Source organism: Neoarius graeffei, chromosome 12 (genome assembly GCF_027579695.1).
Source record: "Neoarius graeffei isolate fNeoGra1 chromosome 12, fNeoGra1.pri, whole genome shotgun sequence".
Taxonomy (NCBI): domain Eukaryota; kingdom Metazoa; phylum Chordata; class Actinopteri; order Siluriformes; family Ariidae; genus Neoarius; species Neoarius graeffei.
In genome coordinates this window covers 56,184,346-56,201,519 of record NC_083580.1, presented here as the reverse complement: position 1 = coordinate 56,201,519, position 17,174 = coordinate 56,184,346, and the positions used below count along the sequence as shown (strand labels likewise).

At 42.3% G+C, this 17,174-nt stretch overlaps 1 protein-coding gene across 1 annotated transcript in view; it reads left to right on the top strand.

Annotated features, from left to right (window-relative positions):
- The window catches only part of elmod1 (ELMO/CED-12 domain containing 1), a 45,991-nt gene extending 29,498 nt beyond the window's left edge, over window positions 1-16,493 (top strand). The window contains exons 8-11 of the mRNA XM_060935099.1: window positions 3,423-3,446; window positions 3,758-3,808; window positions 12,814-12,947; window positions 16,318-16,493. Of these exons, the coding sequence (XP_060791082.1) occupies window positions 3,423-3,446; window positions 3,758-3,808; window positions 12,814-12,947; window positions 16,318-16,493 (385 nt within the window). The remainder of the gene's footprint in view (window positions 1-3,422; window positions 3,447-3,757; window positions 3,809-12,813; window positions 12,948-16,317) is intronic.
- Window positions 16,494-17,174: the final 681 nt, after the last annotated feature.

Here is a 17,174-nt window from a genome sequence, read left to right as displayed (position 1 = left end):
GCTCCCGCCCGCACCTGCCATATTTTGTCCCGTTCCCGCCCGCAAATCCCGCATGATGCAGACGTTCGCGTTATTTCTCAGGAAAGTTCTTGTCTTGACACAGCGTGATGGTGCCCCGCCCCCTACTTTGAATGGATTTGAGCATAAATATCTACAGCTCACATTTGTTATTGTTTACCTTGTTTCTGAATTCAGCATATAGTATCTCTAATAATAATAATTAGTGCTGTCTAATGATTAAAATATTTAATTGCAAATCATACATTTTTATCACATGAGAAACCATTGTAATTCTCTGATCAGCATAAAAAAGTGAATGGGCTTGCTTTGTACCAATTTTTTTTTTTTTATTGCAAAGCAAAGCTAGTAAAAGAAGTGAATTGATTTACTGCTTGTGTTAGTCTACAACTTTAATCAGAGAAACATGTTACACAGTGACGGTAGGCTTGACTCAATGCTATCCCAGAAATCCTTCCTGTAATATGCGAATTTAGCCACCTCTGATTGGACAGCCAAATTTGCATATTACAGGAAGGATTTCTGGGATAGCATTGAGTCAAGCCTACCGTCACTGTGAAACATGTCTCTCTGATTAAAGTTGTAGACTAACGCAATAAGTAAATCAATTCACTCATGGTTCTCTTGCTAGCTGGGTGTGAACTGCGAGTCATTAAAGTGATCAAAGAATTTCCCCCTAGGGTGATCAATGGCAAGTTTAAGATGCTATTTCTCTGCCAATCTGACTTTCTCTGCAAGTTTAGGTATCTTAAAATGTTTTTATTAATGCCAAATAAAATATCCAGCACAAATTATATATGGTAGACATAAATTAATAATTTATAAATTTTACTTCAAGCACGTTCTTAGTTAGGGGGACTGCAGCTTATCACCGCTCCCACCCGCACCGCATATGTGCACTTCCGGTCCCGCCCGCGCGCGCAATGAGCTTTCAAAATTTGTCCCGCGCCGCACTGCTTTGCGGCGGGTCCCGCAAGTCCCACGGGACTCCCGCGGGAGTGCAGGGCTCTAGCTCAACTACCAACTCCGGCTATCACCCACAATGCATTGCAGTAAACAAGTGATGATGTCGTTATGCTTGGGGGCCATTAAAACACTGTGTATTGGCAGAAAAAGGAGGAGGTGTGGCATTTGTGCCTATAAATCTCAGTGATGGAGGCACAGATTCTGTCTTTGTAAGTCAGTGAAGGAGGCGTGGCCTCTGTGACTGTAAGTCTCAGTGAAGGAGGCGTGGCCTCTGTGACTAAGTCTCAGTGAAGGAGGCGTGGCCTCTGTGACTAAGTCTCAGTGAAGGAGGCGTGGCCTCTGTGACTGTAAGTCTCAGTGAAGGAGGCGTGGCCTTTGTGCCTGTAAGTCTCAGTGAAGGAGGCGTGGCCTCTATGCCTGTAAGTCTGAGTGAAGAAGGCATGGCCTGTGTGACAAAGTCTCAGTGAAGGAGGCGTGGTCTCTGTGACTGTAAGTCTCAGTGAAGGAGGCGTGGCCTCTATGCCTGTAAGTCTGAGTGAAGGAGGCGTGGTCTCTGTGACAAAGTCTCAGTGCAGGAGGCGTGGCCTCTTTGTCTGTTAGTCTCAGTGAAGGAGGCGTGGCCTCTGTGCCTGTAAGTCTCAGTGAAGGAGGCATGGCCTCTGTGCCTGTAAGTCTCAGTGAAGGAGGCGTGGTCTCTGTGACTGTAAGTCTCAGTGAAGGAGGCGTGGTCTCTGTGACTGTAAGTCTCAGTGAAGGAGGCGTGGCCTCTATTCCTGTAAGTCTGAGTGAAGAAGGCGTGGCCTCTGTGACTGTAAGTCTCAGTGAAGGAGGCGTGGCCTCTATTCCTGTAAGTCTGAGTGAAGAAGGCGTGGCCTCTGTGACTGTAAGTCTCAGTGAAGGAGTTGTGGTCTCTGTGACTGTAAGTCTCAGTGAAGGAGGCGTGGCCTCTATTCCTGTAAGTCTGAGTGAAGAAAGCGTGGCCTCTGTGACTGTAAGTCTCAGTGAAGGAGGCGTGGCCTCTATTCCTGTAAGTCTCAGTGAAGGAGGCGTGGTCTCTGTGACTGTAAGTCTCAGTGAAGGAGGCATGGTCTCTATGACTGTAAGTCTCAGTGAAGGAGGCGTGGCCTCTATTCCTGTAAGTCTGAGTGAAGAAGGCGTGGCCTCTGTGACTGTAAGTCTCAGTGAAGGAGTTGTGGCCTCTTTGCCTGTAAGTCTCAGTGAAGGAGGCGTGGCCTTTGTGCCTGTAAGTCTCAGTGAAGGAGGCGTGGCCTCTTTGTCTGTTAGTCTCAGTGAAGGAGGCATGGCCTCTGTGCCTGTAAGTCTCAGTGAAGGAGGCGTGGCCTCTGTGCTTGTAAATCTGAGTGAAGGAAGCATGGCCTCTATGCCTGTAAGTCTGAGTGAAGGAAGCGTGGCCTCTATGCCTGTAAGTCTCAGTGAAGGAGGCATGGCCTCTGTGACTGTAAGTCTCAGTGAAGGAGGCGTGGCCTCTTTGACTAAGTCTCAGTGAAGGTGGCATGCCCTCTTTGCCTGTAAGTCTCAGTGAAGGAGGCGTGGCCTCTGTGTCTGTCAGTCTCAGTGAAGGAGGCGTGGCCTCTGTGACTGAGAGTCCAGGCCTACATTGTTGTTACTAAATAATTAATAGTAGTTAGTAAATAAGATACATTTATATCTCAAGTTATTCATCTGGGTGGGAGTTTAAGAATTTACTGAAAGTATAATATATTCTATATTAAACTCTTTAGTCACGTAGGCAGTATGCCCTAAATGGCCAAAAGTTTGTGAACACCTAACCATCAAAACCATATGTGGTTCTTCCCCAAATTTTTCTCACAACATTGGAAGCACACATTTGTCTAAAATGTCTTTGTACACTGTAGCATTACAGTTCCCCTTCAGTGGGACTAAGAGGCCCAAACCTGTTCCATTATGACACTGCCCCTGTGCACAAAGCAGGCTCAGTGAAGATACGGTTTAACAAGTGTGGAGTGAAAGAAGTCGAGTGGCCTGCACAGAGCCCTGATCTCAACCCCACTGAACACCTTTGGGATGAACTGGAATGCCAAGCCTCCTCATTTGACATCAGTAAAATTCCCACAGCCTCATTCCAAAATCTGTTGGAAAGCCTTTCCAGAAGAGTAGAGGTTTAAAAAGCATATGGGTATAATGGTCAATTGTGCACAAACGTTTGACCTTATAGTGTACAAAAATGACCTTTTGTCTGTAGAAACATGTCCAAGTCCATCAGCAGTTTTATGTTGCAGACATTGTCCATACATCACCCTTTGTTTTTGCAGAAATGTCTGCTGATGAAAATGCACAGCTGTGGATGAGATTTGACAGGTTTAGCATGCTCTGTCACCATGCATCACACATATCAACACATTCCTTTTCTGTTTTTCTCGTTCTTTTTTTTTTTGTCATCGCTTTGTCATGTGCAGGAACATTTCCAAAGAGGAAGCCAGGTACTCCATCTTTTCTCTCTCAGTAAGAATTCCATTTAATCATTTGTATATGAATCTAAATCTTACTGTATCTCTTTCTCTTATCTTCTCTATCTCTTAATCTCACCTCACCGTAAACACAAGGCATTATGCGCCATTGTAGCAGTGGTTAGTAGCAGTGAATGCTTTCTCTTTTTGCCTGTCTCATTCTTGTGCTGTGTGCGTTGCTCTGTATTTGGATGGATAGTGTTGTGTATTTGCGAAGGAGATCTTGAAGGATATGGCTTTGTGGACATGCTTGAGTCTTGTTTAACATTTCTGTTTGCCCACAGTAAGATGAGCAAAGCTGAGTGGGAGAAGCAGAAATTCGACAAAGCTATCGGGTAAGTGCAGCTTGTTAGTGCAACGTCATAGGCCAAACTGTAGCATTTTGCAAGAGTTCTGCTTTGCTGTAAATCCTGCAGTCTGCGCAGAAGCTGTTAGCATTCTGTCTCCACCCTCAAGGCTTTATGTGAGGATTTAAAGTGCGGCACAGCAGCCTGTCATCAGCTTTCAAATTAGCACTCATGGCTGTGCAACACACACACACACACACAGCTAAGGCATGCTCAAAAATTTGTTAGAAATCGCCACGTGACCAAGGTTCCCCCTGGGTTCTGAAAAATATTCTCCACTTTTTTCCTTGAAAAATCAAGCCAAAGAAGTATTCTTCACTTTTTATTATTCTTTTCTTCACTTAGGGCCTCTGCATGCTCTTGCGACAAGGCTTTCACAGATAGCTTTTCACAGACAGTTGTAATTTATCGTTGAGCGGGGAGTAATAGGCGTGCGCGATGTTATTCACCGCCACAACGCAAGGGGGCGCGAAGTCGCGAAATCGCTAGGAGTAGTTGGTGGGTGTGGTTAGTGGAGTGTTTATCCTCCGGTTGCTTATAATGACTAGAACTGGAGTCGTATAGATGTACGTACTTCCTCACTTCCTCGATCAACCACTCTTCGTGCTGCTCCATCTTCGCTCGTGTTTTAAAAATGGCGGTAGTGAAAACAAACCAAACCGGGAAAGTAGGGAAGTGGAAGTGCGTGTACAGCGGATGTAGAGTGGACCAATCAGAGCCCTCTTGTCTGCGACGCTGTCTGCGAGGCTTCTGCAGTGGTCACAATTTTTGGGAGGTGCGCACAGAGCGTCTGCGAAGGGGGGGGGCTACGCAGACGCCATCTGCGACGCCATCTGCGAGGACTGTGTTGTCAGCATAAATTGGCCTTTAGTCTGTATTTTTTCTTCGTTACCGACTTATCAAAGTGGACTTAATACAGGTTTATACCAACCAAACTGGCACAATTCAAATATTTGTACAGATACAGCTAGGTCTCTCCATTATAAAATTTAGGCTCCATTCCAGACTCTAATAAGAAAGACTTGTTTTTGGGTGCCCTGTGCACCATAAAGCTAAAATAAACCTCTTCAGTTTGAGCTTACTGAAGGTTATTTTAACACTGAATTATTCAAAAGAGATATGCAGACTCCATTTAGCCTTTTACTTCAGCACAAAACTTGATTTACAATTGAACAGAGTCAAGAAGAATCTTGGAACAAACAACAGTGAAGGAATCCGAGTTTCCCGTCGATTTACGAACTGAACACAGAATGACACCACATTTTACATCGTACGTTAGCTTCTCCATGGCTCTTTCAGCCCTTAAATCATCTTCAGTGCTTGAAGAAGCCCAAAAAACTTCATCAGCTTAGATCGCGCCATTGTTTAGTTCACGCAGAGATAATTACACCATCACACCAGGCCGATTACTGTAAGATGCACCACCATTGGTCAAAGGTTCAGTGCTCATTTGGTCATTATGTGCAGTTGATTTTTATTGGTCACAAGCACGTGCTCATTGTTTACACTCTGGCTTCCCGCCGTCTCTTCACTGGGGCTGGATTTCGGCAAATGGAGGGATTTGTGGAAGGATTTCTAGAAAAGATGACGTATGATAATGATAAAGATGACAAATACATTCGTCACTGTGACGACTGCTAGTAATTTTCTCTTTGTCACTGATGGATTGTGTTCGTCAATGACGAGTGTGACGAGCGCCAGCGGGAGCCCTGCGTGACATCATAAACAAATCAATTGCATATCAATTGAAAGTTATTTGCATATCAAAACATGTTACATGAAGTAGGCAGAATGTTTTATCAAAATAGAAAATATTTTTTTCTTATAGGAAGAGGAAGTAATTCTATATTTCTATATGGCACCACAAACTTAAAATTTATATATTAAAAAAAAAAATTATAATTTATGACCCCGTATACATACAATATGAAGCAGTAGTATGAGTAGTCCAGGTCATGACATGAAGGAAATTGTTACTTAGGAATAACTCACTTTTATTACTATAAATATCGCATATCAAAAAGAAGAGAGTTTACAATGTAGAACAAAGAAGTGTGATCAGACAGTGGTGATCAGTGATTGGTCATTGGGAATGATGTTGATTAGGCAAACACAACTCATTCAGGGTTTGGACACTGGTGGTGAGATGACTGAACTTGCTCTTTCCACTTGTATAACCAGCAGCTGTAATGTGAGCTGGAGAGTGTTATTGAGTGCAGGACAGTTATTAACATCTACTCAAATAAAAGTTACGAGATTTGTCACTAGCCGCTTTTTCAGACTCTCTTAAGCTACGCTCGCAACGCTTTACGATGGGTTATCGATGAAACTCAGGTGTTTTGGTGGCATTACACTTGAGCCAAATGTTGTGCTCACACAGCAGGCAAACACTTAACTGCCACGCCTTCGCATGCATGAGTCTGGCACAGCTCAAATGGCCACGTTCGCTAACAGAGTAAGCTATGCACGCTTTTGGGGCCCAGTCGTTATGGGAAATACCTGATGCTGATTTCAGCGCAATCAGCACGCGCGTATAAGGTCGCTGTTTTCACAGAGACTTCGTGAAGTATTAGCATTATCACTGTCACGTTTGTTTCTAGACATGTTTATGACTCTGCTTTATGTTTTGTGTTTGGTTTCATTTGTTTTTTGTTACTCTGACCCTGCCTCACGTTTTGTTTTTGTAAATATCACGCCTGCTAATAAACAATCTTCCTGCACTTACATTCATCTACCGCCGCATACCTGACAGAATACCTCACAAAGTCTTTGTGAAAATAATGTGTGCATGCTGATTGCGCTCAAATCAGTATCAGGTGTTTCCCATAATGACTAGGTCCCAAGCGTGCATACAAAGCGCCCTGAAGGATCCCCGAATGTAAATGCACTTTTTAAGGCTACATCCACACGACAACGGCAACGAGATGTTATTTAAAAATATATCGCATCCAAATGGGCAACAATCAGTAAAATATCAGGTCCATATGGCAACGCAACGCTTGCTGAAAACGATGCAATACACATGCCACACCTCTAGGGGCGCTGTAAGACGGTCCCTTCGGAGACACCAGAACAATAGAAGAAGTAAGGACGCATGCGCATAAACTATTATGCGCGAGACTTCATATTAGCCACAAAGTCAGGAAAATCTGTTTGTAAAATTACATTATAATGACCAAATACAATGAAAAGTATTTTTCCAGTCTCACCTGTGAAAGGTAATCCCATGTGATCGCGTTTAGACGGCAAACCTGTTGGTACAGTTAAACGCAGCTAATCTTTATTCTCCGCTTTGACCTCTCCAAAATGGCGGCGAGGATGACGTATGATTCTACGCGGAAGGTGGCGTCTTTAATGGTCCGGAATAAATTGAATGCTACACGTTGATGGATTAATTTGTTGTTTCTCACCTGTGAAAGGTAATCCCATATGATCTCGTTTGGACGGTAAACCTGTTGGTACAGTTAAACGCAGCACATGAATCTTTATTCTCCGCTTTGACCTATCCAATATGGCGACGAGGATGACGTATGATTCTACGCGGAAGGCGGCGTCTTTAATGGTCCGGAATAAATTGAATGATACACGTTGATGGATTAATTTCTTCTACGCCCTTTTTGAGGAATGTATTGTAGGACTTAAACCCACATCTGAAGAGGTGAGATCGCTCCTTTTTTTTCCCTATTTTTGCTGGCGGGATTGACTCTGCCCTAAGGGCAGAGTCTCTCTCTCTCTCTCTCTCACTTTGCACCATTGCACAATAAATATTCACAGTGAAAATATTTTGTAAACGCGTTTCATGAACTAAGTTATAGGATTTGTTGACAACTCGCATCGAGTTCGTTACACTTCTACCCGGCGTGAAGCACTCACAGTCATGTGGTTGTGACGTCATCGTAAACAAATCCGTTCTACTCATCCAGACGACTTCACAATGGCAACGTTGCCAGATCTTTCCACTCTGGAACCCGTTCTCAAAAAGATTGCCTGTCCACACGGCAACGGATTCAGGTGACTCCGATACAATTGCTTATCGTTTAGGCCTGGCGTCCACACGGCACCAGCGTTTTGGGTGCCCAAAACGCAATCTTTTTGAGAACGGGTTACAGAGTGGAAAGATCTGGCAACGTTGCCGTTGTGAAGTCGTCTGGATGAATAGAACGGATTTGTTTACGATGACGTCACAACCACATGACTGTGAGTGCTTCACGCCGGGTAGAAGTGTAACGAACTCGATGCGAGTTGTCAACAAATCCTATAACTTGGTTCATGAAACGCGCTTACAAAATATTTTCACTGTGAATATTTATTGTGTAATGGTGCAAAGTGAGAGAGAGAGAGACTCTGCCCTTAGGGCAGAGTCAATCCCGCCAGCAAAAATAGGGGAAAAAAAAGGAGCGATCTCACCTCTTCAGATGTGGGTTTAAGTCCTACAATACATTCCTCAAAAAGGGCGTAGAAGAAATTAATCCATCAACGTGTATCATTCAATTTATTCCGGACCATTAAAGACACCGCTTTCCGCGTAGAATCATACGTCATCCTCGCCGCCATTTTGGAGAGGTCAAAGCGGAGAATAAAGATTAGCTGCGTTTAACTGTACCAACAGGTTTGCCGTCCAAACAAGATCACATGGGATTATCTTTCACAGGTGAGACTGGAAAAATACTTTTCATTGTATTTGGTCATTATAATGTAATTTTACAAACAGATTTTCCTGACTTTGTGGCTAATATGAAGTCTCGCGCATAATAGTTTATGCGCATGCGTCCTTACTTCTTCTATTGTTCTGGTGTCTCCGAAGGGACCGTCTTACAGCGCCCCTAGAGGTGTGGCATGTGTATTGCATCGTTTTCAGCAAGCGTTGCGTTGCCATATGGACCTGATATTTTACTGATTGTTGCCCATTTGGACGCGATATATTTTTAAATAACATCTCGTTGCCGTTGTCGTGTGGATGTAGCCTAAGTCTTGGCGAAGGTTAGGCAATGCTGAGCCGCTGTGTTGATGAGGTTGCTGTGAGCATCAGGGACATGAATTTGAGACAAATACATCTCAAAAGGCTTGCCGAAGATTCCTCGAGCTTCGTGAAGTATTTCCAAACCCATCTGCGAGTATTCACTGTTCATTTTGCCGATGAAAACATCGGCATCAAATTTCAGTGCATGCATTGAAATTTTTCATAACGTGTTTTGGCCACTCACAAGGTGGAGACGCACCCAAAAACAACTTGCGAAGCTCAGAGAACACTCGCCACGCATCACACGATTAGTGGCGATGCTACCAATTTTTCATCGCCAAGTATTCACAAACCCATCGCAAGCTCTAGTGTGACCAGGGCCTAATCAGAATTAAATATAATCAGTTAGTTGGCCTAAGGCCCTGGTCACACTGTGGATTTGCTCATTCAGCCACAAGGGTATTCGTGAAGTCTGGTACTGAGGTTGGGTGAGGAGGCTTGGGGAACATTGGTGTTCCAGTTCATCCCAGAGGTGTTCAGTGGGTTGAGGTCAGAGCTCTGTGCAGGACACCTCGAGTTCTTCTGCACCAACCTTGGCAAACCTAGTCTTCATGGACCTCACTTTGTGCACAGGGACATTGTTATGCTGGATCAGGTTTGGGCCCTTTAGTTCCACTGAAGAGAAACTGTAATGCTACAGCATTTTCTGGTAGATGTAGACAATGTCATTACTCTTGCAGTATAATTTAATCAAAATACTTCCATAAAAATGCAAGAGTTCCTTCATCTTCAGTAAGCACTTTATCCTGGTCACAGTTGTGCTGATGTTTGATATTACTTTTATTATTTAAATCAAATAAAACTTTTTTTTTCTCTATCTGTGTTCTCCATCTCAACACCAGTATTCTCTTTCGCTGTGTTTATATTTAGATATACACTATATGGCTAAATGTATATGGACACCTGACAACCACAACCAAACCGTTGGAAGTGCACAAAAGGAGGTTCATGAAGAAAAGGTTTGGAGTCTAAAAACTTAAGGTGCCTGAATAGAGCCCTGTCCGCAACCCCACTGAACACCTTTAGGATGAACTGGAACACAGACAGTGCACCGGGCCTTGTCACTGTGATTGAATGGGCACATCTTCACCACCACACTTCAAAATCTCGTGGAAAGCCTTCCCAAAAGAGTGGAGGCTATTATAACAGCAAAGGAGGACCAACTCCTTATTAACGCTCATGGTTTTGGAATGGGCACATATGGGTATGGTGATCAGGTGTCCATATACTTTTGGCTATATAGCGTAGTGCAGCCATGTGACTTGCACCCCCTATGTCATCATTTATTTAAAAAAAAATTATCACTGGTAAAAATAATATCCAGTTGAGGACAAAATTGCAATGAGCCATTTGGGAGGTGAAAGTAAATTCTGATAGGGTAGTTGAGCCAAATAATTTGATTCACTTAAAAAAAAAAAAACCCTGGACTCTCCAGAATCAAAAGGGCACCAGTGCCAAAGACCAAATCTCCAATACCACCCACAAAGTCTATTATCTGCCAAATATGAAAGCATAACAAATATACATTTTTATTGGTATTGTTAAGTATATTAACACAATCCCAAGCTCATACAGTGTCTTGCAAAAGTATTCATCCCCCTTGGTGTTTGTCCTGTTTTGTCACATTACAAACTAGAATTATAATAGATTTTTGGGGGGATTAGCACCATTCAATGTACACAACATGCCTACAACTTTAAAGGTAAAAATTGCTGTTTTATTGTGGACACAAACAATAATTAAGATGAAAAAAATACAGAAATCTTGAGCGTGCAAAGGTATTCACGTCCCAAAGTCAATACTTTGTGGAGCCACCTTTTGCTGCAGTTACAGCTGCAAGTTTCTTGGGGTATGTCTCTATTAGCTTAGCACATCTAGCCACTGGGATTTTTGCCCATTCCTCAAGGCAAAACTGCTCCAACTACTTCAAGTTAGATGGGTTGCGTTGGTGTACAGCAAGCTTCGAGTTATGCCACAGATCCTCAATTGGATTGAGGTCTGGGCTTTGATTAGGCCATTCCAAGACATTTAAACGCTTCCCTTTAAACCACTCCAGTGTAGCTTTAGCAGTATGTTTAGGGTCATTGTCCTGCTGGAACGTAAACCTTCGTCCCAGTCTCAAACCTCTGGCTGACTCAAACAGGTTTTCCTCCAGAATTGCCCTGCATTTACAGTAGTGCCATCCAGCTTTCCTTCAGTTCTGACCAGCTTTCCTGTCCCTGCAGATGAAAAATATCCCCACAGCATGATGCTGGCACCACCATGCTTCACTGTAGGAATGGTGTTCTCAGGGAGTTGGGTTTGTGCCACACATGGCATTTCCCTTGATGGCCAAAAAGATCAATTATAGTCTCATCTGACCAGAGAATCTTCTTCCATGTGTCTGGGGAGTCTGCCACATGCTGTTGGGCAAACTGCAAATGTGTTTTCTTATTTTTTTTCTTTAAGCAATGGCTTTTTTTTTCTGGCCACTCTTCCATAAAGCCCCACTCTGTGGAGTGTACGGCTTAAAGTGGTCCTATGGACAGATACTCCCATCTCTACTGTGGATCTTTACAGCTCCTTCAGTGTTATCTTTGGTGTCTTTGTTGCATCTCTGATTAATGCCATCCTTGCCCGGCCTGTGAGTTCTTTCCATTTTGCTATAATGGATTTAATGGTGCTCCCTGGGATATTCAAGGTTTGGGATATTTTTTATAACCCAACCCTGAGCTATACTTCTCCACAACTTTGTCTCTGACCTGTTTGGAGGCTCCTTGGTTCTCATGTCGCTTGCTTAGTAGTGTTGCAGAGTCAGGGTCCTTCCAGAACAGGTTGATTTATACAGACATCATGTGACAGATCATGTGACACTTAGATTCCACACAGGTGGATCTTAATCAACTAATTATGTGACTTATGAAGTGAATTGGTTGGACCAGCTCTTATTTAGGGGTTTCATACGAAAGGGGGTGAATTCTTATGCACACTCCAGATTTCTGTTTTTTCAGCTGAATTATTGTTTGTGTCACAATAAAAAAATAAAAAATAAAAAAATGCATGTTTAAAGAGGTAGGCATGTTGTGTAAATCAAATAGTGCTACCCCCCTAAAAATCCATTTTAATTCCAGCTTGTAATGCAACAAAACAAGAGAAACACCAAGGGGGATGAATACTTTTGCAAGACACTGTAATTTTACTCTGCCATTCTTGCTGCATGTATTGTGAGGATGTTGACTCTTTGAATCAGCTCTTTTATTTGAACGTTGGGAACCAAGTCACATTTATGAAGTTACATTTCATGTGACCTTGGGAAATGACATTTTTTTCTTTTTTTAATTAAAAATATAAATAAGGACAAGTAGAGCCTGGGGCGGCACGGTGATGTAGTGGTTAGCACTGTCGCCTCACAGCAAGAAGGTCCTGGGTTTGAGCCCAGTGGCCGACGAGGGCCTTTCTGTGTGGAGTTTGCATGCCGTCCACATGGGTTTCCTCTAGGTGCTCTGGTTTCCCCCACAGTCCAAAGGCATGCAGGTTCGGTTAACTGGTGACTCTAAATTGACCGTAGGTGTGAATGTGAGTGTGAATGGTTGTCTGTGTCTATGTGTCAGCCCTGTGATGACCTGGCGATTTGTCCAGGGTGTACCCCGCCTTTCGCCCGTAGTCAGCTGGGATAGGCTCCAGCTTGCCTGCGACCCTGTTGGACAGGATAAGCGGCTAGAAATAATAGATGGATGGATAGAAGTAGAGCCTGTGATGGTCTTGATGAAAATGTATCATATATTATATGTTTTATACAAATCCAGTGAATCTTATGAACATCTGAGTTGTTTAAGCACAACATGAAGCATGTATCCGTCCTCACCCTCTTAGATCAGTGAACTGAAGTGGGATCAGTAAACTAACTCTATAGGTAGCAATGAGTACAACTTGAGTGAAAATGAGGTCTTGATACAAAAAAAAAAAAAGCTGAGCTTGATGTGTTGTAACGCAGATACTCCTTTGCCATTGTCGGCATCAACATCACGGACCTGGCCTACTCCCTGCTGGTGAGCGGAGCTCTGAAGACTCATCTGTACAACGTGGCACCTGAGATGCCCAGCCTGATGCACTTCCAGCAAACCTTCTGTACGTCTCAAAATTCTACACTGGACTGAGAGGTTTTTGTCTTTATGAAGCCTGCTCCGATCCATTTAGACCGAGCATTTAAAAGAAGAAACTCTACATCGATTCGAGTAATGGTTTCTGTGTCTGATTTAATTTTTGTATATCTTATATTTATTCAGCAACACATACATTCATAGCAGCACAAATTCTTCTATTGTTTACTATTATTATATTACATACTATAAATATTATGGGGAAGTCATGGCCTAATGGTTAGAGAAGCAGCTTTGGGACCAAAAGGTTGCTGGTTCAATTCCCTAGACCAGCAGGAATGGCTGAAGTGCCCTTGAGCAAGACACCTAACCCCAGGCTGCTCTGGGTATGTTGCATGTCGCTCTGGATAAGAGATTGTGCTAAATGCCATAATTGTAGTGTAATCTTTATATTACAGTGTTTTAGCATGTAGGGAAGTCCTGTTCCATTCCCCTGTAATGTATTCAGGGTAGTAGTGTCCGTAATTACACTACCGTTCAAAAGTTTGGGGTCACCCAGACAATTTTGTGTTTTCCATGAAAAGTCACACTTTTATTTACCACCATAAGTTGTAAAATGAATAGAAAATATAGTCGAGACATTTTTCTGGCCATTTTGAGCATTTAATCGACCCCACAAATGTGATGCTCCAGAAACTCAATCTGCTCAAAGGAAGGTCAGTTTTATAGCTTCTCTAAAGAGCTCAACTGTTTTCAGCTGTGCTAACATGATTGTACAAGGGTTTTCTAATCATCCATTAGCCTTCTGAGGCAATGAGCAAACACATTGTACCATTAGAACACTGGAGTGAGAGTTGCTGGAAATGGGCCTCTATACACCTATGGAGATATTGCACCAAAAACCAGACATTTGCAGCAGGAATAGTCATTTACCACATTAGCAATGTATAGAGTGCATTTCTGATTAGTTTAAAGTGATCTTCATTGAAAAGAACAGTGCTTTTCTTTCAAAAATAAGGAAATTGCAAAGTGACCCCAAATTTTTGAACGGTAGTGTAGTTATCTTTTTTCATTATTATTTTGTAAAATGTGGCAAACTCAATAAACTAAACCAAACAATGCCAGATTTGATCACAAACTCAATTACTACTAGCCTTTTTTTTCTCTCTTTGGCCTGCCATACAGTACTTCTTAGCATAAAATACTGACACAATATAATACTTTAGCAAAATTAGGTAAGCTAGCCATCACTACACGTTGTTAAAGGGATAGTTCGGGATTTTTGACATGAATCTGTATGGCATCCCCATCAATAGTGTCGTGCAAACACACTGACTTACCCCTGACAGCATCCTGCGAGTCCAGTTCTTGTCCAGTTTTGGTCCAGACGAAAGTAGTCCGGCAAGTTTGTTGGGGTCACGAAAGTAAAACGTTTTTCATCTCAAAACAGTATGTGTTCAAAAGAGTGATATATTTGCATCACAAAACCGTTGCCAAATAAAAAGTCAGACCTCAAAATCGCTTGGCACTATTTTCTCTCCCTTCTTATCACTGCGCGCTGCCGCCAGGTGACAGCCACGGCTGTTTCATTCATTGTTTACTGCTAGCAAAGTTAGTGACAACATGTCTGACTACGACAGCGACGTTGAAAACATTGACTTCATCTCACAGCCAAAGGGATATCTTTATGAACCCGAATATACAGATGAAGAAATTCGCCAGATGGAGTTAGAACGGGCAGAGAGAGAAAGGGTGGACAGAGAAGTGGAAGAAGGTGAAGCTGGAGCTGCAGCTCGTTAGCGCCGCTGATCTGAACTCCTAATCACTGCCAAACAATGGGAAAGGTGTTGATTCCTGCGCAGATGTCAACATGACAGCGCGCAGTGATAAGAAGGGAGAGAAAATAGTGCCAAGCGATAAGGAGGTCTGACCTTTTATTTGGCAACGGTTTTGTGATGCAAATATATCACTCTTTTGAACACATACTGTTTTGAGAAGAAAAATGTTTTACTTTCGTGACCCCAACAAACTTGCCGGACTACTTTCGTCTGGACCAAAACTGGACAAGAACTGGACTCACAGGATGCTGTCAGGGGTAAGTCAGTGTGTTTGCACAACACTATTGATGGGGATGCCATACAGATTCATGTCAAAAATCCCAAACTATCCCTTTAACTTTGACTTTAGCATGTATCCAAGGTTACAGAGAATATTATTAGAACATCTAGTCAGTTCAGTATTCGACAGATTCTATGAGGGTTAAACTGTAAGATGTAATCATAAAATGTGCTTTTCTTGACGTTAATAAGACAGAAAAATACAGCTCGTCAAATAACAGATACAACAAAATGTAAACAGCTCCATCCCGAGGACCTTCCCATGTCAGAAAACGTAAAGTTTCACCTTTACTGCTGACTGCTACAAAGCGCTGACACTGGAGACTCCTTTCATAAAAACGTTCAACCAACGTCTTCATAGAAAACGTCATTATACAGATCTAAGATTACACACAGTCTGTTAATCTGTTTACACTGAGGATCTGCGTTACAACTCCCTGTATAAGTTTGTTTATATGAATCAGCTTGTTCTAATTAAGTTATTCCACGAAATCGAGTCGTACATGAGCTGATTGCTGATGAGGCGCGTAGCACCGAGTTGCCTATAATCCATGTACGACAAGATTGAGTGGAATAACTGTTTTCCACATGCACTGGATTTTGAGAAACAGAGTATTTTTATTCTTATTTTTTGCAAATTCGATACATAAAAACTTTATACAAAATGTCCGACAAAATAATTTCCACTTAGAATGTAAACAAACTGGCGAAATGACCGCAGCAATTTGTGAAAAATGCTGTAATAATAATTCTTGAAAATAAAAAAAGATACGTTCTTATCATCAAATACTTTTATTCCATATTTTGTTGCTTTTTTTGTATTTTTTGGGGTTTTGTTTTCGAATAGTTTTTATTTTGTCCTCAGTTGAATCAGCAATACGCTCCGCCATTTTGTTTTTTTTCTACTCACGGTATATGAGTTGATAGCCTAGTAATAGAGTAGCCAATCAGAGCACGCGACTGCTTATATCCAGTGAATGTGGATAGAATAATATGTCGTTCTTTCTGCAGTCGCAGCTTATATACGGGTATGGCAGATGTTCCATATAAATTGCATTAGCTCTATGACTGATAATAAATGAAATAAAACTGTTGTAACTGAACAAACCGGATCACTTTTGCTGTCGTGAAGTTTTCTGTCATGGCACTTTTATATCACGTTTATGGAAGGCGTCTCCGTGTCAGCGCTCTGTAACAGTTAGTAAGTTTTCCCTGATGGGAAAGTCTTCATAATGGAGGACATTTAGCGTATTGCGAATTATTTTTTTAATCTCTCTTCAGGTTATCTGATGCAGGAGTTCCACCGGTTCTGGATCGAGGAGGATCCGTGTGACATCATGGAGTTCAATCGAGTGCGCACCAAGTTCCACAAGCGCGTCCTGAAGCAGCTGAAAAATCCTGACATGGCACTGTGTCCTCATTTCACCGCCTCTGACCTTCACCTGGTCAACCTGTAGCTCCTCAGCTCATCTCTGACCTCTTAGCGTTCTTCACTCCGTGTAAGCTTTGTGTCATCACTGCCGACTGGATGGAGTTGTTTTTGTTCACACATACTGTATAAACACACACAAACATACAAGTCAGTATTTATGGCTGCGCTGCTCTCTCTGTCAGACGTGTAGTAAGCTCACATCACCAGCATCACTGAAGACCACAGTGATTGTTCATGTGCGCTACATTATCTCTGTTGAATTCAACACACCGTCATCAACTCGCCGTTACAATTCAGACGTGCGTAATGTTGCGACGTCATCAATAAAAGTGTTTAAAACCAGATTGGATAATGTGAATATAGGCTGCCTATAACACTGATGGAGATTCAGCCACAGGGAAAGTCAGTAAGGGCTTGTTAAACAGTATTGGAACACAACCTGTTGCAGAGGCATTTAATTCATTTGCACTGGACGAAGCATTGACACTGTAATATTTATTGCTTGGTTTTAAAAGAAAAAAAAAATCCATCCTGAATTACTTGCATATTAATCTTCATGATTTACAATTAATAGCATGTTTAATGGCATCCAGGATTTTGTTTTACAGTGAAGTTGGATTTTTTTATTTTAGACTTCTTCTATTGACCTTGTTAGTCTATTTTCACTTTAGTTAATGGTGTCCATCATTACCCACAATGCCATTTA